The sequence below is a fragment of the Ictidomys tridecemlineatus genome, chromosome 15, assembly GCF_052094955.1.
Source record: "Ictidomys tridecemlineatus isolate mIctTri1 chromosome 15, mIctTri1.hap1, whole genome shotgun sequence".
NCBI classification, from domain to species: Eukaryota; Metazoa; Chordata; class Mammalia; order Rodentia; family Sciuridae; genus Ictidomys; species Ictidomys tridecemlineatus.
Window position 1 is genome coordinate 17,936,711 of NC_135491.1, and position 18,624 is coordinate 17,955,334.

Sequence of the window (18,624 nt, forward strand, 5' to 3'; positions counted from 1 at the left end):
TGAGACCAGCATGAACCCTTCTTAGGCCAGTACCGCCATGACCTCACCATCTCCCACTAGGTCCTGCTTGCCTCTTAGAGGTTCTACCACCTCAACACCATCACAATAGCAACCAAGCCTCCAGTGTGTGAACCTTGAGAGACACATTTAAACTTTATCCAAACCACAGCAGTGTGTAAATGTTTACATGTGTTCTTGTTATATTGAATCTAAATATATAATGCCTTTTGTTTATTGTTTTCTTAAGTATACTTTGTTTAATACCTGCATAGCCACCCCTATCCTCTTTTGGTTACTATTTACATGGAATGTCTTCCCATCCTTTCACTTTCAACTTATCTGAACCTTTGAATCTGAGTCTTCCACAGACAGCATACCATTGGATCGTGGGATTTTTCAATTGTTTGTATTGTTTTGTAAACCAGTCTACCAATCTCTGTGCTATATTTAAAGTAACTATGAACAAGGAAGACTTACTTCTGTCATTCTGCTACTTGTTTTTGATGTTTTTTGTTCTTTATTTTATGCATTACAAGCTTCTTTTATGTTTGATTTTTAAAATGTGAAACATTTTAATTTTCTTTTTTATATATTTTATGACCACTTTCTTTGGGATTACACTTAATATCCTAGAGTCATAATACTTTAAGTTGAACTTATACCACCTTATTTGATAACATAGAAAACTCTGTTCTTATGAAACTCCATTCCTAACACCTTCAGTTATTGATGTTACAAAATCTTTTTTTTTTGCATTTTATGTCCAAAAACCTAGATTAATATTTTTTAAAATATATCATTCTCTTAAATAGTATAGAAAAAGTGGAGCTACAATAACACAAGCTTTTAAAGTTTCCTGTGTATGAACCTATGCCAGTTATCTTTATGTTTTCACATAGTTTTGAGTTACTGTCTAGTGTCCTTTCATTTTAACCTGAAGGGCTTCCTTCAGCATTTCTTGTAGAACAGGTCTATTGATGATGAACTCCCTCAAGTGGAAATGCATTAATTTCTTCATCACTTTTGAAGGATAGTTTTATTGGATAGAGACGTCTTGTTTGGAGAGAAGCACACAGAGATGTGTGCACACCAAGAAAAGATCATAGGAGGACACAGCAAGAAGGTGGCCATCTGTAATTCCACAAGACAGGCCTTAGGATGAATCAAAACTACCCACACCTAAATCTTGGTCTTCCAGCCTACAGAATAGAAAGAAAATATTTTTACATTGCTTAAGCAACCCAGTCTGTGGAATAATGTCATGACAGCCTTAGCAAACATATCAATTAATACATAGATCATCTTGCCACCTGAAAACAATGATAGTTTTATTTCTTCCATTCTAATCTGTTTACATTTCCTGTCTTGTAGTAGTGGCTAGAATTCAAGTTACAGCAAGAGTGGTGTCATCAGAAATCCACTTTTTGTTTCTGATTTTAGGTGGAAAGATTTCAATGTTTCATCATTATGATTGAAGTTGCTTGTTCATTTTTTTCAGTAGTTATTCTTTATCAAGTTGAGAAATTTCCCTTCTATTTCTATCTAGTTTGCTGAGGTTTTTAATTATTTTAAAATCATGGTTTTATTTGGAAAATACTTTGTAAGTATCCTTTTATTCTTCACTTGCCAAGTGTCCCGTGGGTTTGGCATTTATCATTTCTGCAGGTTTGCTCATGGTATGCACAGGGAGAACCTTGGGGAGAAATGGATGGCCCAGTACTGCTGAAGTATTCTGTGCTGATGTGCAGCCACAAGCAACTTAAGAAATTAATTTGGAGGAAATAGCAGTTGCCAGTGTGGACTTCAGCTAGCATTGGGTAACTAACGAGAATGAGGTAGATGGTGGCACAAAGGTGATCTGCAATCAGCATGCTCTCCTCTCCCTGGTCTCCCTAATGTCAAGGTTATACTTGGCTTCAGGCTAGAAATTTTTACAGACTCTTAGGCCATTGTCCAAAGAGTTTCCCCTTTGGGATAAAGAACGCTGGGAATATCTTACCAGGCCTCAGTGAGGCACTTGTCCCTTTCAGAATCCCAGACATTATTGACAATGACCAAGTACTCTTCTCACTTCTCTAAATGCGCCTGCTGGGCACTTGCATGAGACTCTCAGTGGAAAGCCCACCTTCCTAGCAGGCTTCAGGCTTCAGGTCTCATAGCGTGCTATAATGGCTGTTGTTAACAAGTCAAATTCAGTTAAACAAAACATGGCATGTTTCAGGTCATCAACCAAACTTCAGGGGTGAATTGTAATGAAGAGTCTGACTCCACTTTTTGATGTTTGCTCATAGCTTTTAAGTCTCATCTCTTTCTTCTTCTTGTACCTCACATCCAGTCAAGCTGGTAAGAAAGTGATCCCACATCTTAACCACAATAAAAACCCAAGCCTGACCCCAGGGACCTCACTATGTATAACAACCCTTTCACATGTGTGTGTGTGTGTGTGTGTGTGTGTGTGTGTGTGTGTGTTCATCAGTCTCCATATATGAACTAAAGTTTAGGTGTGTGTGTGTGTGGGGGGTCCATCCTGTCTTGTAGGGGTGGCTAAAACATAACTTTCTATATATTTTTAAATATGGCATCAGACATGTTAATTATTTCTAAATATTTAAGTTAAAAGTACTGAGCACTTTCATTTTTATAGTAACCTTAGTAATGTTGTTCTGAAAATATTGTGTTTCCATTATAACAACAAGTGGAAAGGGGCTGTGGCTGTGGCTCAGTGGCAGAGTGCTTGCCTCACACGTGTGAGGCACTGGGTTCCATCCTCAGCACCATATGAAAATAAATAAACAACATAAAGATATTGTGTCCATGTATAACTAAAAGAATATTTTTTAAAAAGTAGACAGGAACTTTGTTAACTGGAAATGAAGACATTTAGTCCAAGAAGGAAAAAAAAAATACAAAGCCAAAGCTAAACCTAATGATTATTATTTTTTAAATGGACACTTTCTCTATGTAAAATAAATAAATTTGGTTAAAATGTTTTTATCACTATGAACTGAATTGGTTAAGAAACATCACCTAAAATGTAGTGAGCAGAGCATCCAGGGTTTTGCTTTTATCTTAGCTCAAGTTGCTATAGCAAAGCACCATAGACTGGGGTTTAAGCAGTGGACATTTTATTTCATCCACAGTTCTGGATGCTGGAAGTCTGAAATGAGGTTGCCTGTGTGGCTGGGCTCTTGATGACAGCTTTCCTTCTAGTCTGCTTTCTCCTGTGTGTTCACAGGGCCTCACCTTGATGCATCCACATGGAACACATGGAAGGGAGAGAGAAAACCAGCTTTTTTTGTTTTGTTTTTAGATGGACCCAATATCTTTATTTATTTATTTTTATATGGTGCTGAGGAACGAACCCACTGCTTCACATGTGCTAAGTAAGCACTCTACCACTGAGCTACACCCTCAGCCCCACCACATCTTCTTTTAAGGGCACTAATCTTATCTATCATGAGGGCTCCACACTCTTGACTTCATCTAAACTTAATCAATGACCTAAAGCTTTACCTTGAAATAACATCTCACTGGTAATCAGAGCTTCCACCTATGAATTTTGGGGGGCATAAATTTCAGTCCATAACATTTTCCCCCTAGTCACCCTCAAATTCATATCCCTCTCACATGCAAAATAAATTCATTCCATATTACCCCCAAAGATCTTAACTCATTCTAGCATTGAGTTTTTTTTTTTTCTTTTGGGTACTGGGGATTGAACTCAGGGGCACTCAACCACTGGGACACATCCCCAGCCATATTTTTCATATTTTTATTTAGAGAAAGAGTCTCACTGAATTGCTTAGCATCTCGCTAAAGTGCTGAGGCTGGCTTTAAACTCGCAATCCTCCTGCCTCAGCCTCCTGAGTCACTTGGATTACAAGTGTGTAATCCTACAAGTGTGTAATCTGTGCCCGGCTCCAGCATTGACTCTTAATCCTAAAGTTCAAAATCTCATCTAAATATAATCTAAATCACATATGGGTGAGACTTGAAGTATGATTTAACCAGAGGCAAAATTCCATTCTACTTATGAACCCAGGAAATCTGACAAGCTATGTTCTTCCAAAACACAATGGTAGAATAGACAATCCAGTCCAAAAGTAGAAATTGCAATGAAGAAAGAGGAGGCGAAACCCAACCAACTCTAAAACCTATCAAAGCAAATAAGACAACATGGTAAATTTTAGAAATAATCCTTTTTTATTCAATGCTCCACTATTTGTGATGCTGTGAGCCTTTCAGGTACAGTTGCATCCTGAGTATTGGTTTACCCAAAGACACTGCTAGTTGGAGGTTGTGCCCTCAAGACTCCAGACTGCTCCATTCCCTGGGCTCTCAGCAGCTGCAGTGTGGTCTGTTGAAACTGAGGTGTTGGCACCCCTGAAAATAGCTCTGTAATTCAGTCCTTTGATATCTAAGAAGTCAACAGCCTTCTTCATATTTTCCTGTCTCTGTCCCCTTCAGTTCAAACTGACAGAGTTTTTGCTGAGAGCTGATTAGGTTGCTGGTTCACACCCACACTAATCTTACCAATGGTACCTTGCCATACCCTTGGATTTTTCTTCCAAACACACTTTCTCATTTTGTGACACATAAAAAATCTTTTAGTTTATTTTTTGTTATTGTTTATTTTGTTGAACAAATAATTCTTCAATTCATTTCATCTTTCTTATATTTCACTATAAGTCATCAATAGGACCCAAGCCACTTCTTTATGACTATGCTTAGAAATCTCCTAAGCTAAATATCCAATTTTACTTCCTACAAAACACTACAATATGAACAAAATTTAGCTAAATTCTTTGCTGCTTTATACCATGGATAGCCTTTTCTCCATTGTCTAACACATTTTCCACATTTCCTTCAGAAACCTCATCAGAATGGCCTTTACCATCTTTTTTTTTTTTTCAAAATTCTGTTCATGGTTATTTATATATTCTTAAAGGAGCTGGAAACTTTCTTTTTTTTTTTTTTTAAGAGAGAGTGAGAGACAGAGAGAGAGAGAGTGAGAGAGAATTTTTTAATATTTATTTTTTAGTTTTTGGCAGGCACAACATCTTTGTTTTGTATGTGGTGCTGAGGATCGAACCCGGGCCGCACGCATGCCAGGCGAGCGCCCTACCGCTTGAGCCACATCCCCAGCCCCAGAGCTGGAAACTTTCTGTACAACTTTTTTTTTTTTCCTGAGCCCTAACCAGAATCATCTTTGTAAGTCCTTTTACAGCAATCTTGGCTTCTCCTAGCTTGGCATGTGTCTAACATGCACCTCAAAATTCCTTTCTCTTAGTTCCACAACCACTTCCATATTTTTTAGATAGTTGTGTAACAGAACCCATTTGTAGTAACAAGATCTGTCTTTAATCAGCTCAGGCTGCTATCACAAAATACCAAAGATTGGGTGTCTTAAACAACAGACATTTATTTTTCATAGTTCTGGAGGCTGAAAAAGTCTGAGTTCAGGATGCTAGTGTGTTGAGTTCTGGGTAAGAGCACATTTCCTGGCTTGTAGATGACTGCCTTCTCACTGTGTGCTCACAGGTCTTTCTTTGGTGGGGGATGAGGGGTTGAGAGGGAGGAATAGATCACTCTTCTTTTTCTTGTAAGGACTCTAATCTCATTATGGGGGCTTTACCCTCATGACTCATCTAACCTAATTATTTCCCTCACCTCCAAATATCATACTATTGTTGATCTTGGCTTTAATGTATGCATTTTTTTTTGGAACACAAACATTCAGTCCACAATGTTTCATCTTTTATATCACTCCCTACAAATTTAATTGAGATTTCTTAGAGAAATTATTATTTCCAGCAATGGTGCAGGGGAATTGCAAGATGATCTTGGGACAGCTTTGTCCAAAAAGCAAAAAATTAATATATTTTATAAAACACACAGTAGTCAGCTTAAAGGATTTCTACTGACATGAGTTGTGATAATTTGAGCATGTCAGTACAAATCTTTTCAATCCTTAGACAAAAGCCAAGGATGTCCACTCTTACACTTTCAACGTGGAAATAGAAAACACAGTATGAGTTGAATATTGAGACTGGATAGAAAGAAATGTCTTAATTTTGTGTATAGAAATCCTAAGAAATCTACAAAAAGCTACTGGAACTCAAAGGAATTTAATTAGGTAATAGGAAAATTAAGATGCAAAAAATTATTCCTACAGTAGTTTAGATCTTTTTCTAATTGTTTACCAAGAGTACTTGCCATGACAGAATTATTACTTAATTAGGGATAAATTTCACAAAATATATAGAGGATCTGACTCTGATTATTACAAAATATTGCTGAAATTAGAAATCTGAATAAAAGGAGAAATACATGCTGTGGGTGGTGGACTTAATAGTGTTAAAATGTGAATTATCTCCATATTAACTAATAGATTCAATGCAATCCACTTTATAATCCCAGCAGCTTTTTCCTCTCCATAGAAACTGATGTTGATTTAAAAATATGCAAGTGAAAAGGACCTACAACAGTCAAATAATTTTGAATTGTCATAATCAATATTCTTTGATATTGAAGCAAAAAAAAAAAACCCATGGCACAGTGGTATCTTAGTCCACTTGGATTACTATAACAAAATACTATAGACTTGGTGGCTGATAGACAATTCACTTCTCCTGTTCAGGAGGCTGGAGACTTCAAGATCAAGGTGCCAGCAGATTTGATGCCTGATAAGGGCCTGTTTTTTTCATAAACTGTCTTCTCACTTTAACTTCACATGGCAGAAAGAGTGGTGGTGGGGTCTCTCTTGGCCTCTTTTTTTAGAAAAAATATTTTTTTAAGTTGTAGTTGGACACAATACCTTTATTCTATTTATTTTTATGTGATGCTGGGGATTGAACCCAGTGTCTTGCATATGCTAGGCAAGCTGCTGAGCCACAACCCTAGCCCCTCTCTTGGCCTCTTTTTGAGGAAGTAATCCACTCATGAGGGCTCTACTGCCAGGACCAATAAATTCTCAAGGCCTCACCTCCTAAAACCATCTTTGTAGGGATAGGATTTCAATATAAGAATGTTCAGACCACAGCCAATGGTATTGAAGAGTATACATTGAGAAATAATTAAATCAAGCTTGTGGTCTGTTGATTTGCAACAGAGTGACTCAATGAGAAAGGTAATTCTTTTCAAAAACCAGCCCCAGAACAACTGAATATGATTATTTCTTCTTTTAATAGCTTTAGTAATTACATATACTCTGGCAATTATTACATTGGTGAAGAATGAAGAGGTTTCCTCTTGGTATTAAACTATTGGTATTAAACTGTTGGTATTAAAACTATTATATATAAATAAATATTTCAATTTTATAGCTTTGGCCTCAAATTATAATACTGCCAGGTATGGAGGCCTGTGCCTAGTATTCCAGCTACCTGTGAGGCTTAGACAGGTAGAACACTTAAGCCCTGGAGTTCAAGGGCAGCCTTGGCAACATAGCAAGACTTCATCTCAAAATAAGTAAGTAAATACAATAAAAATTAAAATGTTTCTGATGCATAGACATCTCATGTTGCTGTTTTCTAAATAGACAAGAATTTCAAAATTTGATTTTCTCTTTATAATAACTATACAAATAGAGATACAAAAATATCACCATTCAGATTATTCACTGTATAAGGGAGCCTTATAATAGACTCCAACAATGCATCCCAAGTTTTAAGTTTGACTAACTATTGAAAGTCTGTATTACATGTTTCTACATATAGGCAGTATCAGCTTGGAAATATTCTTTAGAACCCAATGAAATCTTTATAATATATGTATGTAAAAAGGGGATAAAAAAGAACAAGTTAAATGACAGTATAAACAATCAAATGCAGAATGTAAGGCATTTTACAATTTCCTTAAACTCTTCCATAAAAATTCAAAATTGTGTAAAATGATGGGGCTCAAAAGTAATAGACTAATATTTAGGGGTGACAGCTGATGTTTTCTCAAATGTAGAAATGACTGTACAAGAGATACAGTGACAGATAAAATAAATAAGACAGCATGTTATTAACAATGACAGCAATTTTACTATTGTTTCTGCTTTTCTCCATGTTGAAAGTTTTCATCATAAGTCTTAAAAGAAAAATTTCAAGTGGATTACTTATATTTGCTACTCTATTATTGATTTCTAATTTACCTTGAATTTTAGACAAATAATGTGGATCATAGGCTAGTGTCAACACATTGTAACAGTGGATCTTTCAAGAATTGTAACTCACCTTATGAAATGATCTCTACATGAATCACCTCTACTGTTCTGTTTTATCTGGAAAGATTTATCTAAAATGGATGAGTGGATACAGAGGCATTTATCAATTAATTATATCTTTAGGGGTTAACTCTCAAATTTTCACTTTATTTATTAAAAAAAAAAATCAAAAGAACCAGGTTCAGTGGAACATGCCTATAATCCCAGTGAGGATTGAAAATTCTAAGCAACTTCAGCAAGTTATCAAGGCTCCAAGCAACTTAGCCAGACCCTGTCCCAAAATAAAAAATAAAAGGGCAGTAGATGTGGCTCAGTGGAGGGCGGTGGATGTGGCTCAGTGGTTAAGCTTCCCCGAGTTCAACCCCAGGTACAAAAAAACAAACAAACAAACAAACAAAAAAAACAAAAAAAACCACCCACCCAACCAACCAAACAAAACTATTATTGAGCACAGGTTTTTACAAGAACGTAGGCTTTATTATCAACACTTTAAAACAATGCCTTGAGGTGATAAGTATCAACAGGCCTGTGGAATGATGATAGTTAACATGTTGCTAAAGGCTTTCACTGTATTACATGAAATAGTTTTTAAAAACCAAGATGAATTACCTAAAGTTCAACAATGGCTTCAGAGTTACAGGGAGGTTTTATTCACGTATTCTTGTTCATTCAATTATATTAGAATACAGCATACAAAATTTCAGAATATCCAAGCTGTGAGAACTAAGTATTAATGTTTCCCACCTTTCCTCAATTGTCCACCAATTCTGATACTGTAAACACAAGAAAGACAAATGGAAGCTTTCCTATTTTCTGAATTACATTATGAATTCTCTAAAACAGAGGGTCCCTGACTTAATGATGGTTTGACTTAACAATCTTTTGACTTTTGGATGATGTGAAAGTGATATGTATTCATTAGAAACTGTACTTCAAATTTTGATTTTTTTCAATAAATTACTGATATATTCAACATTTTATTATGACATAGGCTTTGTGTTAGATGATTTTCCTACAAATTAATATAATTGTTCTGAAAAAGGTTAAAGTATGTTTGGCTAAACTATGGTGTTTGGTAGATTAGTTATACTACATTAAATGTGTTTTCTATCTGTTTATTGGGACATAATCTCATTGCAAGTCAAGGAGCATCTGTTAAGAAAGATGAGAATATTTTCAAAAGGTCTACCAACATTCTTTACTTCAAAAGTTTCTTACCAGTATACTGAACAATTATTGAACCACATATAAAAAAGACTTCCAATAGGTATAGTAGCATACACCTGTAATCCCAGCAGCTCAGGAGGCTGAGGTAGGAGGATTGTGAGTTCAAAGCCAGCCTCAGCAATATCAAGGTGCTTAGCAATTCAGTGAGACCCTATCTCTAAGTAAAATGCAAAATAGGGCTGAGGATGTAGCTCAGTGATGGAGGGTCCCCGAGTTCAATTCCCAGTACCAAAAAAAAAAAAAAAAAAAAAAAAGAAAAGAAAAAAGAAAGAAAAATATACCCATATTTCTGAAATTCTTAGGGTTGTACATCCATATGCTTTCTCTGATGTGCTTTAAGGGCTGAACTATGCCTAAAGGCCTTCCCACATTTTTTACATTGAAAGGGCTTCTCACCAGTATGTATCCTGTGATGTTCAGTAAGAAATGAATTCAGTCTAAAGGCCTTTCCACACTCCTTACATTCAAAGGGTTTCTCACCAGTATGAACACTTTGATGTCGAGTAAGGTGTCCATACACAGCAAAGGCCTTTCCACATTCTCTGCATTCATAGGGTTTTTCACCAGTATGAATTCTCTTATGTTTAACAAGGGATGAGCTAGTAGCAAAGGCCTTTCCACATTCTTTACATTCATAAGGTTTTTCACCAGTATGAATTCGCTGATGTTGAACAAGGTATGAAAAGGTACTAAAGGCCTTCCCACATTCCTTACACTCAAAGGGCTTCTCACCAGTATGAGTTCTCTCATGTTGTATGAGGTACGAGGCCCGACTAAAAGTCTTTCCACATTCCTTACATTCATAGGGCTTCATATCAATATGAATTTTCTGATGCTGTGTAAGATGTACATGCACTCTAAAGGCCTTGCCACATTCCTTACATTCATAGGGTTTCTCACCAGTATGAACCCTTTGATGTACAGTAAGTTGATGGTGACTAATCAAGACCTTGCCACATTCATTACATTTAAAGGGTTTTTCAACAGCATGAATTCTCTGATGCTGAACAAGGTATGAGCCAGTACTATAGGCCTTGCCACATTCCTTACACTCATAAGGTTTCTCACCAGTATGAATTCTTTGATGTTGAACAAGATATGAGGCACGACTAAAGGCTTTCCCACATTCCTTACACTCATAGGGCTTTACCCCTGCATGAAATCGCTGATGTGCATTAAGAAAAGAGCTAAGCCTAAAGGCCTTCCCACATTCCTTACATTCAAAGGGTTTCTCACCAGTATGAACACTCTGATGTCCAACAAGTTGAGCATAAGCAGTAAAGGTTTTCCCACATCTGTTACATTCATAGGGTTTCTCACCAGTATGAATTCTTTGATGTTTAATGAGGTATGAGCTAGAACTAAATGCCTTCCCACATTCCTTACACTCATAGGGCTTCTCACCAGTATGAAGTCTTTCATGTTGAATAAGATATGAGGCACGACTAAAGGCTTTCCCACATTCCTTACACTCATAGGGCTTTACTGCTGCATGAATTCGCTGATGTGCATTAAGAAAAGAACTAAGCCTAAAGGCCTTTCCACACTCCTTACATTCAAAGGGTTTCTCACCAGTATGAGTACTTTGATGTCGAGTAAGTTGTCCATACACAGTAAAGGCCTTTCCACATTCCTTACATTCATAGGGTTTTTCACCAGTATGAATTCGCTGATGCTGAACAAGGGATGAGCTAGTAGCAAAGGCCTTCCCACATTCTTTACATTCATAAGGTTTTTCACCAGTATGAATTCGCTGATGTTGAACAAGGTATGAAAAGGTAGTAAAGGCCTTCCCACATTCCTTACACTCATAGGGCTTCTCACCAGTATGAAGTCTTTCATGTTGAACAAGATATGAGGCAAGACTAAACGTTTTCCCACATTCCTTACACTTATAGGGTTTTACGGCTGCATGAATTCGCTGATGTGCATTAAGAAAAGAATTAAGCCTAAAGGCCTTTCCACACTCCTTACATACGAAAGGTTTTTCACCAGTATGAATATTCTGATGCCTAATAAGTTTTCCATATGCTGTAAAAACTTTCCCACATTTCTCACATTCATAGGGTTTCTCACCATTATGGATTCTTTGATGTTGAATAAGATATGAGCCACTATAAAAAGCCTTTCCACATGCCCTACATTCATGCAGTTTCTTACCAATATGGATACGCTGATGTACAATAAATTGATGGCTACTGTTAAAAGTCCTTCTGCATTCCTTACATTCATGAGTTTTCTCAGTAGTGTGACTTCTCCCATGTTTAACAAAGGCTGATTCCCTAATGAAAGTCTTCCCACATTCCTTACATTCATAGGGTTTCTCAACAATGTGAGTTTTTTGATGTTGAATAAGGTATGAAAAAGGACTAAAGCTCTTCTCACATTCCTTACGTTCATAGGATTTCTCACCAACGTGCAATCTCTGATGCATAGTGAGTTGATGTCCACTACTAAAGCTCTTCCCACATTCTTTACATTTGTAGGGGTTTTCACTAGAATGTATTTTCTTGTGTGGAACAGTCTTTGAGCCTTGACAGAAAGTCTTCCCATATTCTTGACATTCACATGGTTGCTCTCTACTAAGAACTCTTTGATGTAGAGCAAAAGATGTACAATTTTCATAAGGGGGAATTTCTTCAAGGCTGACTATTTCCTTTTCCAACTGCAAATCTGAAAGAAATTTTAAAAAACAAAAAAGTTTCTTTTTCCAAATAAGAAAAAATAATTTCTATGAAAGAGAAAATAAAAATTGAAAAAAATAAACTAGAAATAAACAGCTTAAAAAAATAAAAAATAAATAAATAGCTTAGATAATAATTACTATAAAATTCAAAAAGAAAAAAATGCAGAGTTAATGGGAGTTCATAGTAAGATTAGTGATTAGTGAAATGTTTCATGTCTGATATTTAGGTATAGATCAAAATCTTCAAAGGGCTTGTTAAAAAAACAAAACTAAACTAATGTTCAAGCACTATCTAGAGCCCTGAATCAGGATATACAGAGAAGTTCTTGGGCACTGATGTTTTTAACATTTCTAACAAATGTTTCTGACACAGATGAAACTTTTATAACCCATATTTCATCCTCTCATAGTTTCTTCCTACATTTAGATTAAACCCATATGCCTTTTTATAAATAATATAGTCCCTGTTTACATGTCAGGCCTCCTATGAAGCCACAGCTCCCTTTGTTCCCTATTTACTTCACATCCCCCTTTCAGCACCTAGAATGTGAACACAAATTTTTTCATCTTTTGGTTCTATGAGCAGGTAGCACCATCTCCCCAAAATTCTTTGGCATGTGTTGTTTGCCAACTGGATCTTTCTCATCCTACATAGGTAAAATGTCACTTTACCAGGAATACTAAAAAACTGCTGGCCTTGTCTAAGGATGTCCATGTCTTTCTTTTTTAATCCAAAACTTCATTTCTTGACTTCCTACTAGTTTCTGATTCTATACTTAAGATTTTTCTGTTATGATTTTAATTTATTTTTCCCAAACACCTCTGTAGTAAAGAATATTTTGGTCCTCATGATCTTTGTCTGCTCATCATGCCCATGAATATATTGTGCCACCTGGTAAAAGGTCTATAAATAAGGCTACTAATCGGTTGATTTAAGGATACTTAAACTCTTAACATTTGTTAGAGTTTTCTCCTAGCTGAGGACAACAGAGGCTCAGAAAGATTCAGCAGAAGGGGAAGTAAGAAATATTTAAAGTGTAAAAAGGAGAAGCCTTACTAGCTCTTGGCTTAAATAAAGGTGGAAGGGGCCACAAGGAAATAAATTCTGCCAACAACCAGTGAGCCTGGAAGAGACCCCTGAGTACCAAATGATAGCAGCTATGACTGATACCTTGATTTAGCCAATCTGTGCTGACTTTTGACTTGTAAAACTATGTGATAATATATGAATTTAATGTTAAGCTAGTGAATTTGTGGTAATTTGTTGTGAAGCAACAGATAACTAGTAATACAATCCTCAATTCAGGCCCAACACATCTTTCATTCAGGACTGAACTATAAGCACACAGTAGTAATTAGCTGATTGCAAACAAATCTCTGAACAAAAGAAATGAAATTAGAGCAAAATTAAGAGATAGTATTATAATAATAGTTCAATGATAATCCATTAATATAAATCAGGAAATCCTTGATGGAACAGATAAATTTCCAGAATGAGGCAGAAGTACAAAGTGAGACTCAGTCATCTTATACTAAAAAGGAAGAATAATTTCTAAGATTGATGGGTTTCCAAACTCATCAAATTATATTAAATATGTACAGCTTTTTTTGTATGCCAATCATATCTAAATAAAGTAGTATAAAAATTGAGTTTCATGAGTTTGTCCAAAAAAAAAAAAAAGACTTAATTTGGAGCTCTGGTAAAAACAATAACAAATCTAATGACAAAAATAATATGCAAATAATTATTTTGAATTATAAAATCAATGACAATGAAAAATGAATACATATGATACAAAGACCGATCCATATTCTGAGCTTCCCTGAATGTAGATCTCTTCTAAATTACATGTCTCTTGTGAGGACCCTGGAGACTATACCTATGGCATTGTTACAGATACTAAATTCTGTGAAATATAATCTTCTTTAAGTCATGGCAACTCCCAAACCTGCCTGATGTGTACCTCACTTCTTTGCACCTTACTTTTTGGATGACTGTGAGTGTATCCTGCATGAAACACTCCAAGGATTCATACTAAGAGGAACAGTTGATGCTGCTGTGTTGGCAAGCTGGAGTTCCTCTTGTGTGATCTAAAAGAATGAGCCAAAACACCAAAGACCACCTTAGTCTTAATTGAGCCTAAGATGATCCTTTGGTGGGTACTGCCAGTGAAACATCACGTGTGGGGACTGGGGATGTGAGAGTTTAGGGAGAATAATATCCTTATTCTTAGTATTTAAGGACAAAGTGTTACAATCTGTGAAGCTTACTTAAATAATATAGCTAAAGTTTTATACATATAAGGTATACAGCAAAGTGGTAAGCACTGTGAATCTAGATGAAGATTTTAAGGATGGGCATTGTATTATTCTTTCACCTTTTTATGTAGTTTTTAATTTAGTTGGCAAAATGCTAAAACAAACCAAAATCCTACACCTTTAAGAATAGTATAATATTCCCATATGTTAGGAGATACAAATATGATATGTAACTAAAACAAAATATGCTCAAAGCAATATAAGTAGTCTGCTAAGATACAAGGTATGCTGGATTGAATACTTTCCCCCAGAACTTCAGAACATGATTTTACTTGTCTGTTTCATCTTTTCTGAACCAAAAGCCTCACAAGAATTATTATACTCTCAGGGGTTCTGGCCCTCCAGATCACCTCATCCAGTACTATGGCCTTAAATACTAGCCATATGCCAATAAATCTTTCTTTCTTTTTTTTTGTACATGAGCCTAAATGTTCCCTAAATTCTGGAACTGCATATTCAACAGCCTACTCAGCATCTCTCACTGGATGATTAGTAGTCATCTCAAAATTAACATAGGTAAAGCAGGTATCTTTAGATCTACCTTCTCATTATCATCTCAGGCAACTGTTACTCTTTTAGCTTCTTAAGCCAGAACCTGTTGATTTCCATCTTTGCCTCCATATCATATCATGAAACTATACCTTCTCGCCATTTTGGAACCATTCATGTTCTAAACCAAATACTATCACCCACAGTTTCTACTACTCTTGTCCCCATTCAGACTACCCTCTATAAACATCCACAGCAATTATCTAAAATAGAAATTAGAATTAAGGTGGAAGTACTAGGACTGTTTTTTTTTCAATTTAACCAAATAACTTCCATAAAACAAAGCAAACAATAGAGCAAAACTACAAAAAAGCTATACACAACATACACCCCAAAACTACGGGGAAAGGTACTCTTAAAAACTCTTTATTAGTGGGAGGATGCAAGATAATACAGCTGAGGTTTATGTGGTCTACATATTTGTGCAGGAAAAAGAAAAGAGAGCAGTGTGAAATTACTTGACAAACCCAAGAACCCAAAAACCCCAATAGGTAATCAACAAAATGTTTAGTAGGCTAATTTGAGAAGAACGTGTGAAAGTGGGAGATATGGGATACCTAGAAAAGTTTGAAGTGGCTAAATTATTAATTAGGGAGGGAGAAAAAGGATTTATAATTCGACAGAGGCATGTGAAAGACTTAAGCAATAGTAGGACAATTTTATTTCCTCATTTGGAGAGGGATATATGAAAAATCTTTGTAGAATTTTTTAACTTTTCTGGAAGGCTGACATTATTTTTTTATAAATGTTTAATCTTCTGAACCATTATAATAACTCATTAAGCTGAATATTTTAATGTGTTTTTCTAGTATCTGTTTCATATATCACAGAAATTTTTAAAATTTAAAAATTAGATAAACATAAATTAGATCATAGCCACTAGTCACTTTTAGAGAAATAATTCAAATACTTGACAATTAATAAAAAAACTATATAGAACCTGGCTCCTCCTCTAGCTTCCTTTTTTCTTCTTATTCTTCCCTATTAATCTGCTATCACTTATTGCTCCTGACAGAGCTCATTCCTACCTCAAGGTATTTGTTCACCCTACTTAAGATGTTCTACATAGTCAAATGGCTTGAGCCCTTACTTCTCGTTCTTGGGCCTGATCCAATATTACTACCTCAGGATATATAAATAAATCTAAATGTAAAAGACAAGCTGAATGCAAATTCAAAATACAGATGAAAAATTATACTAGGAAAGAATGTAAACCCCAAATAAAATGAGAGAGAAATAAGAGAAGGCAAATAAGGGTTAAAATGGGTAAACATGAGGCTCCTTTGGAAAGTTTGGTGAGATATCTATTTCTTCCCCAAGTCTCAGGCCTTTTCCACACAGCTCTTTGAAGAAAAACTTCCAACCACCCTACGGTATGCCTCCTCCCTGACAACCTGGGCTGTTTCCAGCAGTGATGGTTTCCACACCTGACTCACTCTTACCTGCACATCGTCTTCTTTTATCTTTCCTCCCTGTCTCCCATGGATCCTTCCATTGTTCCAATAAGGTAATCACATATGGTTTAGAAAGAGAATGCCCTGCTTATAAATAAGCATGCCAAATAATAAAGCAAAGAAAAATATTAATTCAAAAATACCTTGAGCTTTGGTTAATTTTTAATAAAGGCTAAGACAATTTTGATAAATACTTCAAAAAAGGGAAAAGGAGTTCAAGTAACCAGACAGGCAGGGAAATGGTTTTATTTTAAATGAAATCTATGTATCTATCTACATATCTACTTATCAACATATTTATCTTCTGTGTCTTTAACAGAAAGTATGACTATGCAACTGAGAACACAGAATGCAGAAACAAAGTGCCTGGGTTCAATTTTACTTTTGCTACTTATCAGCCATGTGATCTTATTAAGTAGTATGTAATTTACTTAAAGAGCACTGTCATTTAAAATGACTGTAAAAATAGTACCTGTCTTAAAAATGATCCTAAGGATAAAAATCAGTTAATATAAGTATCTATTAAAGATTTGACAATAGTGACTCATACATGGTAAGCATAGCATAAACTATTCACATTACAATGGTCATTTTGCTGATTTTTGAGCATAAACACAATAGGAAACCTGGCCTCTCTGTCAGTGTTTATACTATAATGGAATTCTAATCTTGTTTCATCCTTTCTAGCCTAACAAAGCTAGACTCTTTGGGATCATGGAGAATCAATTGTGTTCACTTAAGACAGCCCTAAAATTTATAATGGACAAAGTTTCAGGGAATACATTTTAAGTTATTTGAGAGAAGTAAACTTACCCAGTGAGACAATATTCCTATAGTTCTCCAACATCACATCTCTGTACAAGTCTCTCTGAGAAGAATCTAGACTTTGCCACTCTTGCTGTGAGAAAGCAATGGCCACATCCCTGAATGTCACTGATTCCTGAAACTGCAAACTCATATAAATCTGGTGAGAAATTAAAGAAGTTATTTCTCAGTTTCAGTGTTATAAGAGAACAATAATATAGCAATCGAGTGATCTGGAAGCCTATGATATGGGAATTGTATGGGAAGCAAAGTATCAGTATATTGTAGAAGAATCTTATTGCCACAGACAAAATTTTCTATATGTTCTAGATACTTCAATTCTCTAGACCTACAGGGAAATGAATAAAATAATACAATTTCCCCTGTCATATAATATAGCACAACAAAGGCACTGCTTGCTAGGTACCAACTAATAGAATCTCAAGAACTATTAGTCTCTATCTTTAAGAGAAAAAAACTGTTTTTTTTTCTTTCAAGTAAATTTCTATTTAAAAAGTAGGCATTACAAAATTTGTTAATTCTTTACACTTCAAGATCATTCTGTCAAATCAAAAGTACTTTTCTTTCTGTTGAAATAAAAATTTTCCATGAAGACATAGAAGATAACTCATCTATAGATAAGAGTTGTTGAGAGCCACAGCCCAAGGGGCCATGCTTACAGTGAAGGGTGCTTGAGGACCATTGGTTGTTACAGCCTCTTTTAGCTGCTTCACTTTTTTGAAATTTAAAGCATGGTGAATTCGCTGCCCTCCTGCTTGCTCAAATACAGGGCATGCTAATATTTGAGATCCTGTCTCAGGATTCCAACTATCAACTGCGGGGGTTGGGAGCCTCCCAGCATATGGAGGTGGTGCTGTTGGTTGGTCACTTACGCCCTCTGGTGATAGAAAGGTGTTAGTAGTAGTCTCCTGTAGAGGTGGCGCTGTTGGTTGGACACTTACACCCTCTGGTGATAGAAAGGTGTTAGTAGCAGTCTCCTGTTGTAACTTTTCCCCTGATGGCTTTTTCTGCTCTACACTTTTGTCCTCTGTCTGACTAGCTCGAGAGACCTTCTCTTTTACTTGAATCTTTTCCTCTGTCTGACTAACCTGAGAGACCTTCTCTTTTACTTGAATCAATATGTCTTCTCCTTCCTCTACCATTGTCTGAACTGAAGGCTTTGGACTAAGCAAACAAGATACGAACGTCCACAATGGCAATGTGCCAACTGGCAGAGTCCTTGGGCTTTTCTTTTCTATTCTTTTTAAATCTTCACCGTGATGGTTCCATTGTGATATATTTAACAACTCCTCCTTAAAAAGCCATAGGCTACATTTTTGTATTGTATCAACGTATGCCCTGACTGCTCTTGA

At 35.9% G+C, this 18,624-nt stretch overlaps 1 protein-coding gene across 1 annotated transcript in view; it reads right to left on the bottom strand.

Moving 5' to 3' along the window:
* Positions 1 to 8,667: 8,667 nt before the first annotated feature.
* The window catches only part of Znf30 (zinc finger protein 30), a 109,264-nt gene continuing 99,307 nt past the window's right edge, over positions 8,668 to 18,624 (bottom strand). Inside the window, 2 exon segments of the mRNA XM_078033099.1 lie at positions 8,668 to 9,824; positions 9,826 to 12,112. Of these exon segments, the coding sequence (XP_077889225.1) occupies positions 9,632 to 9,824; positions 9,826 to 11,873 (2,241 nt within the window). The 5' untranslated portion in view covers positions 11,874 to 12,112 and the 3' untranslated portion in view covers positions 8,668 to 9,631.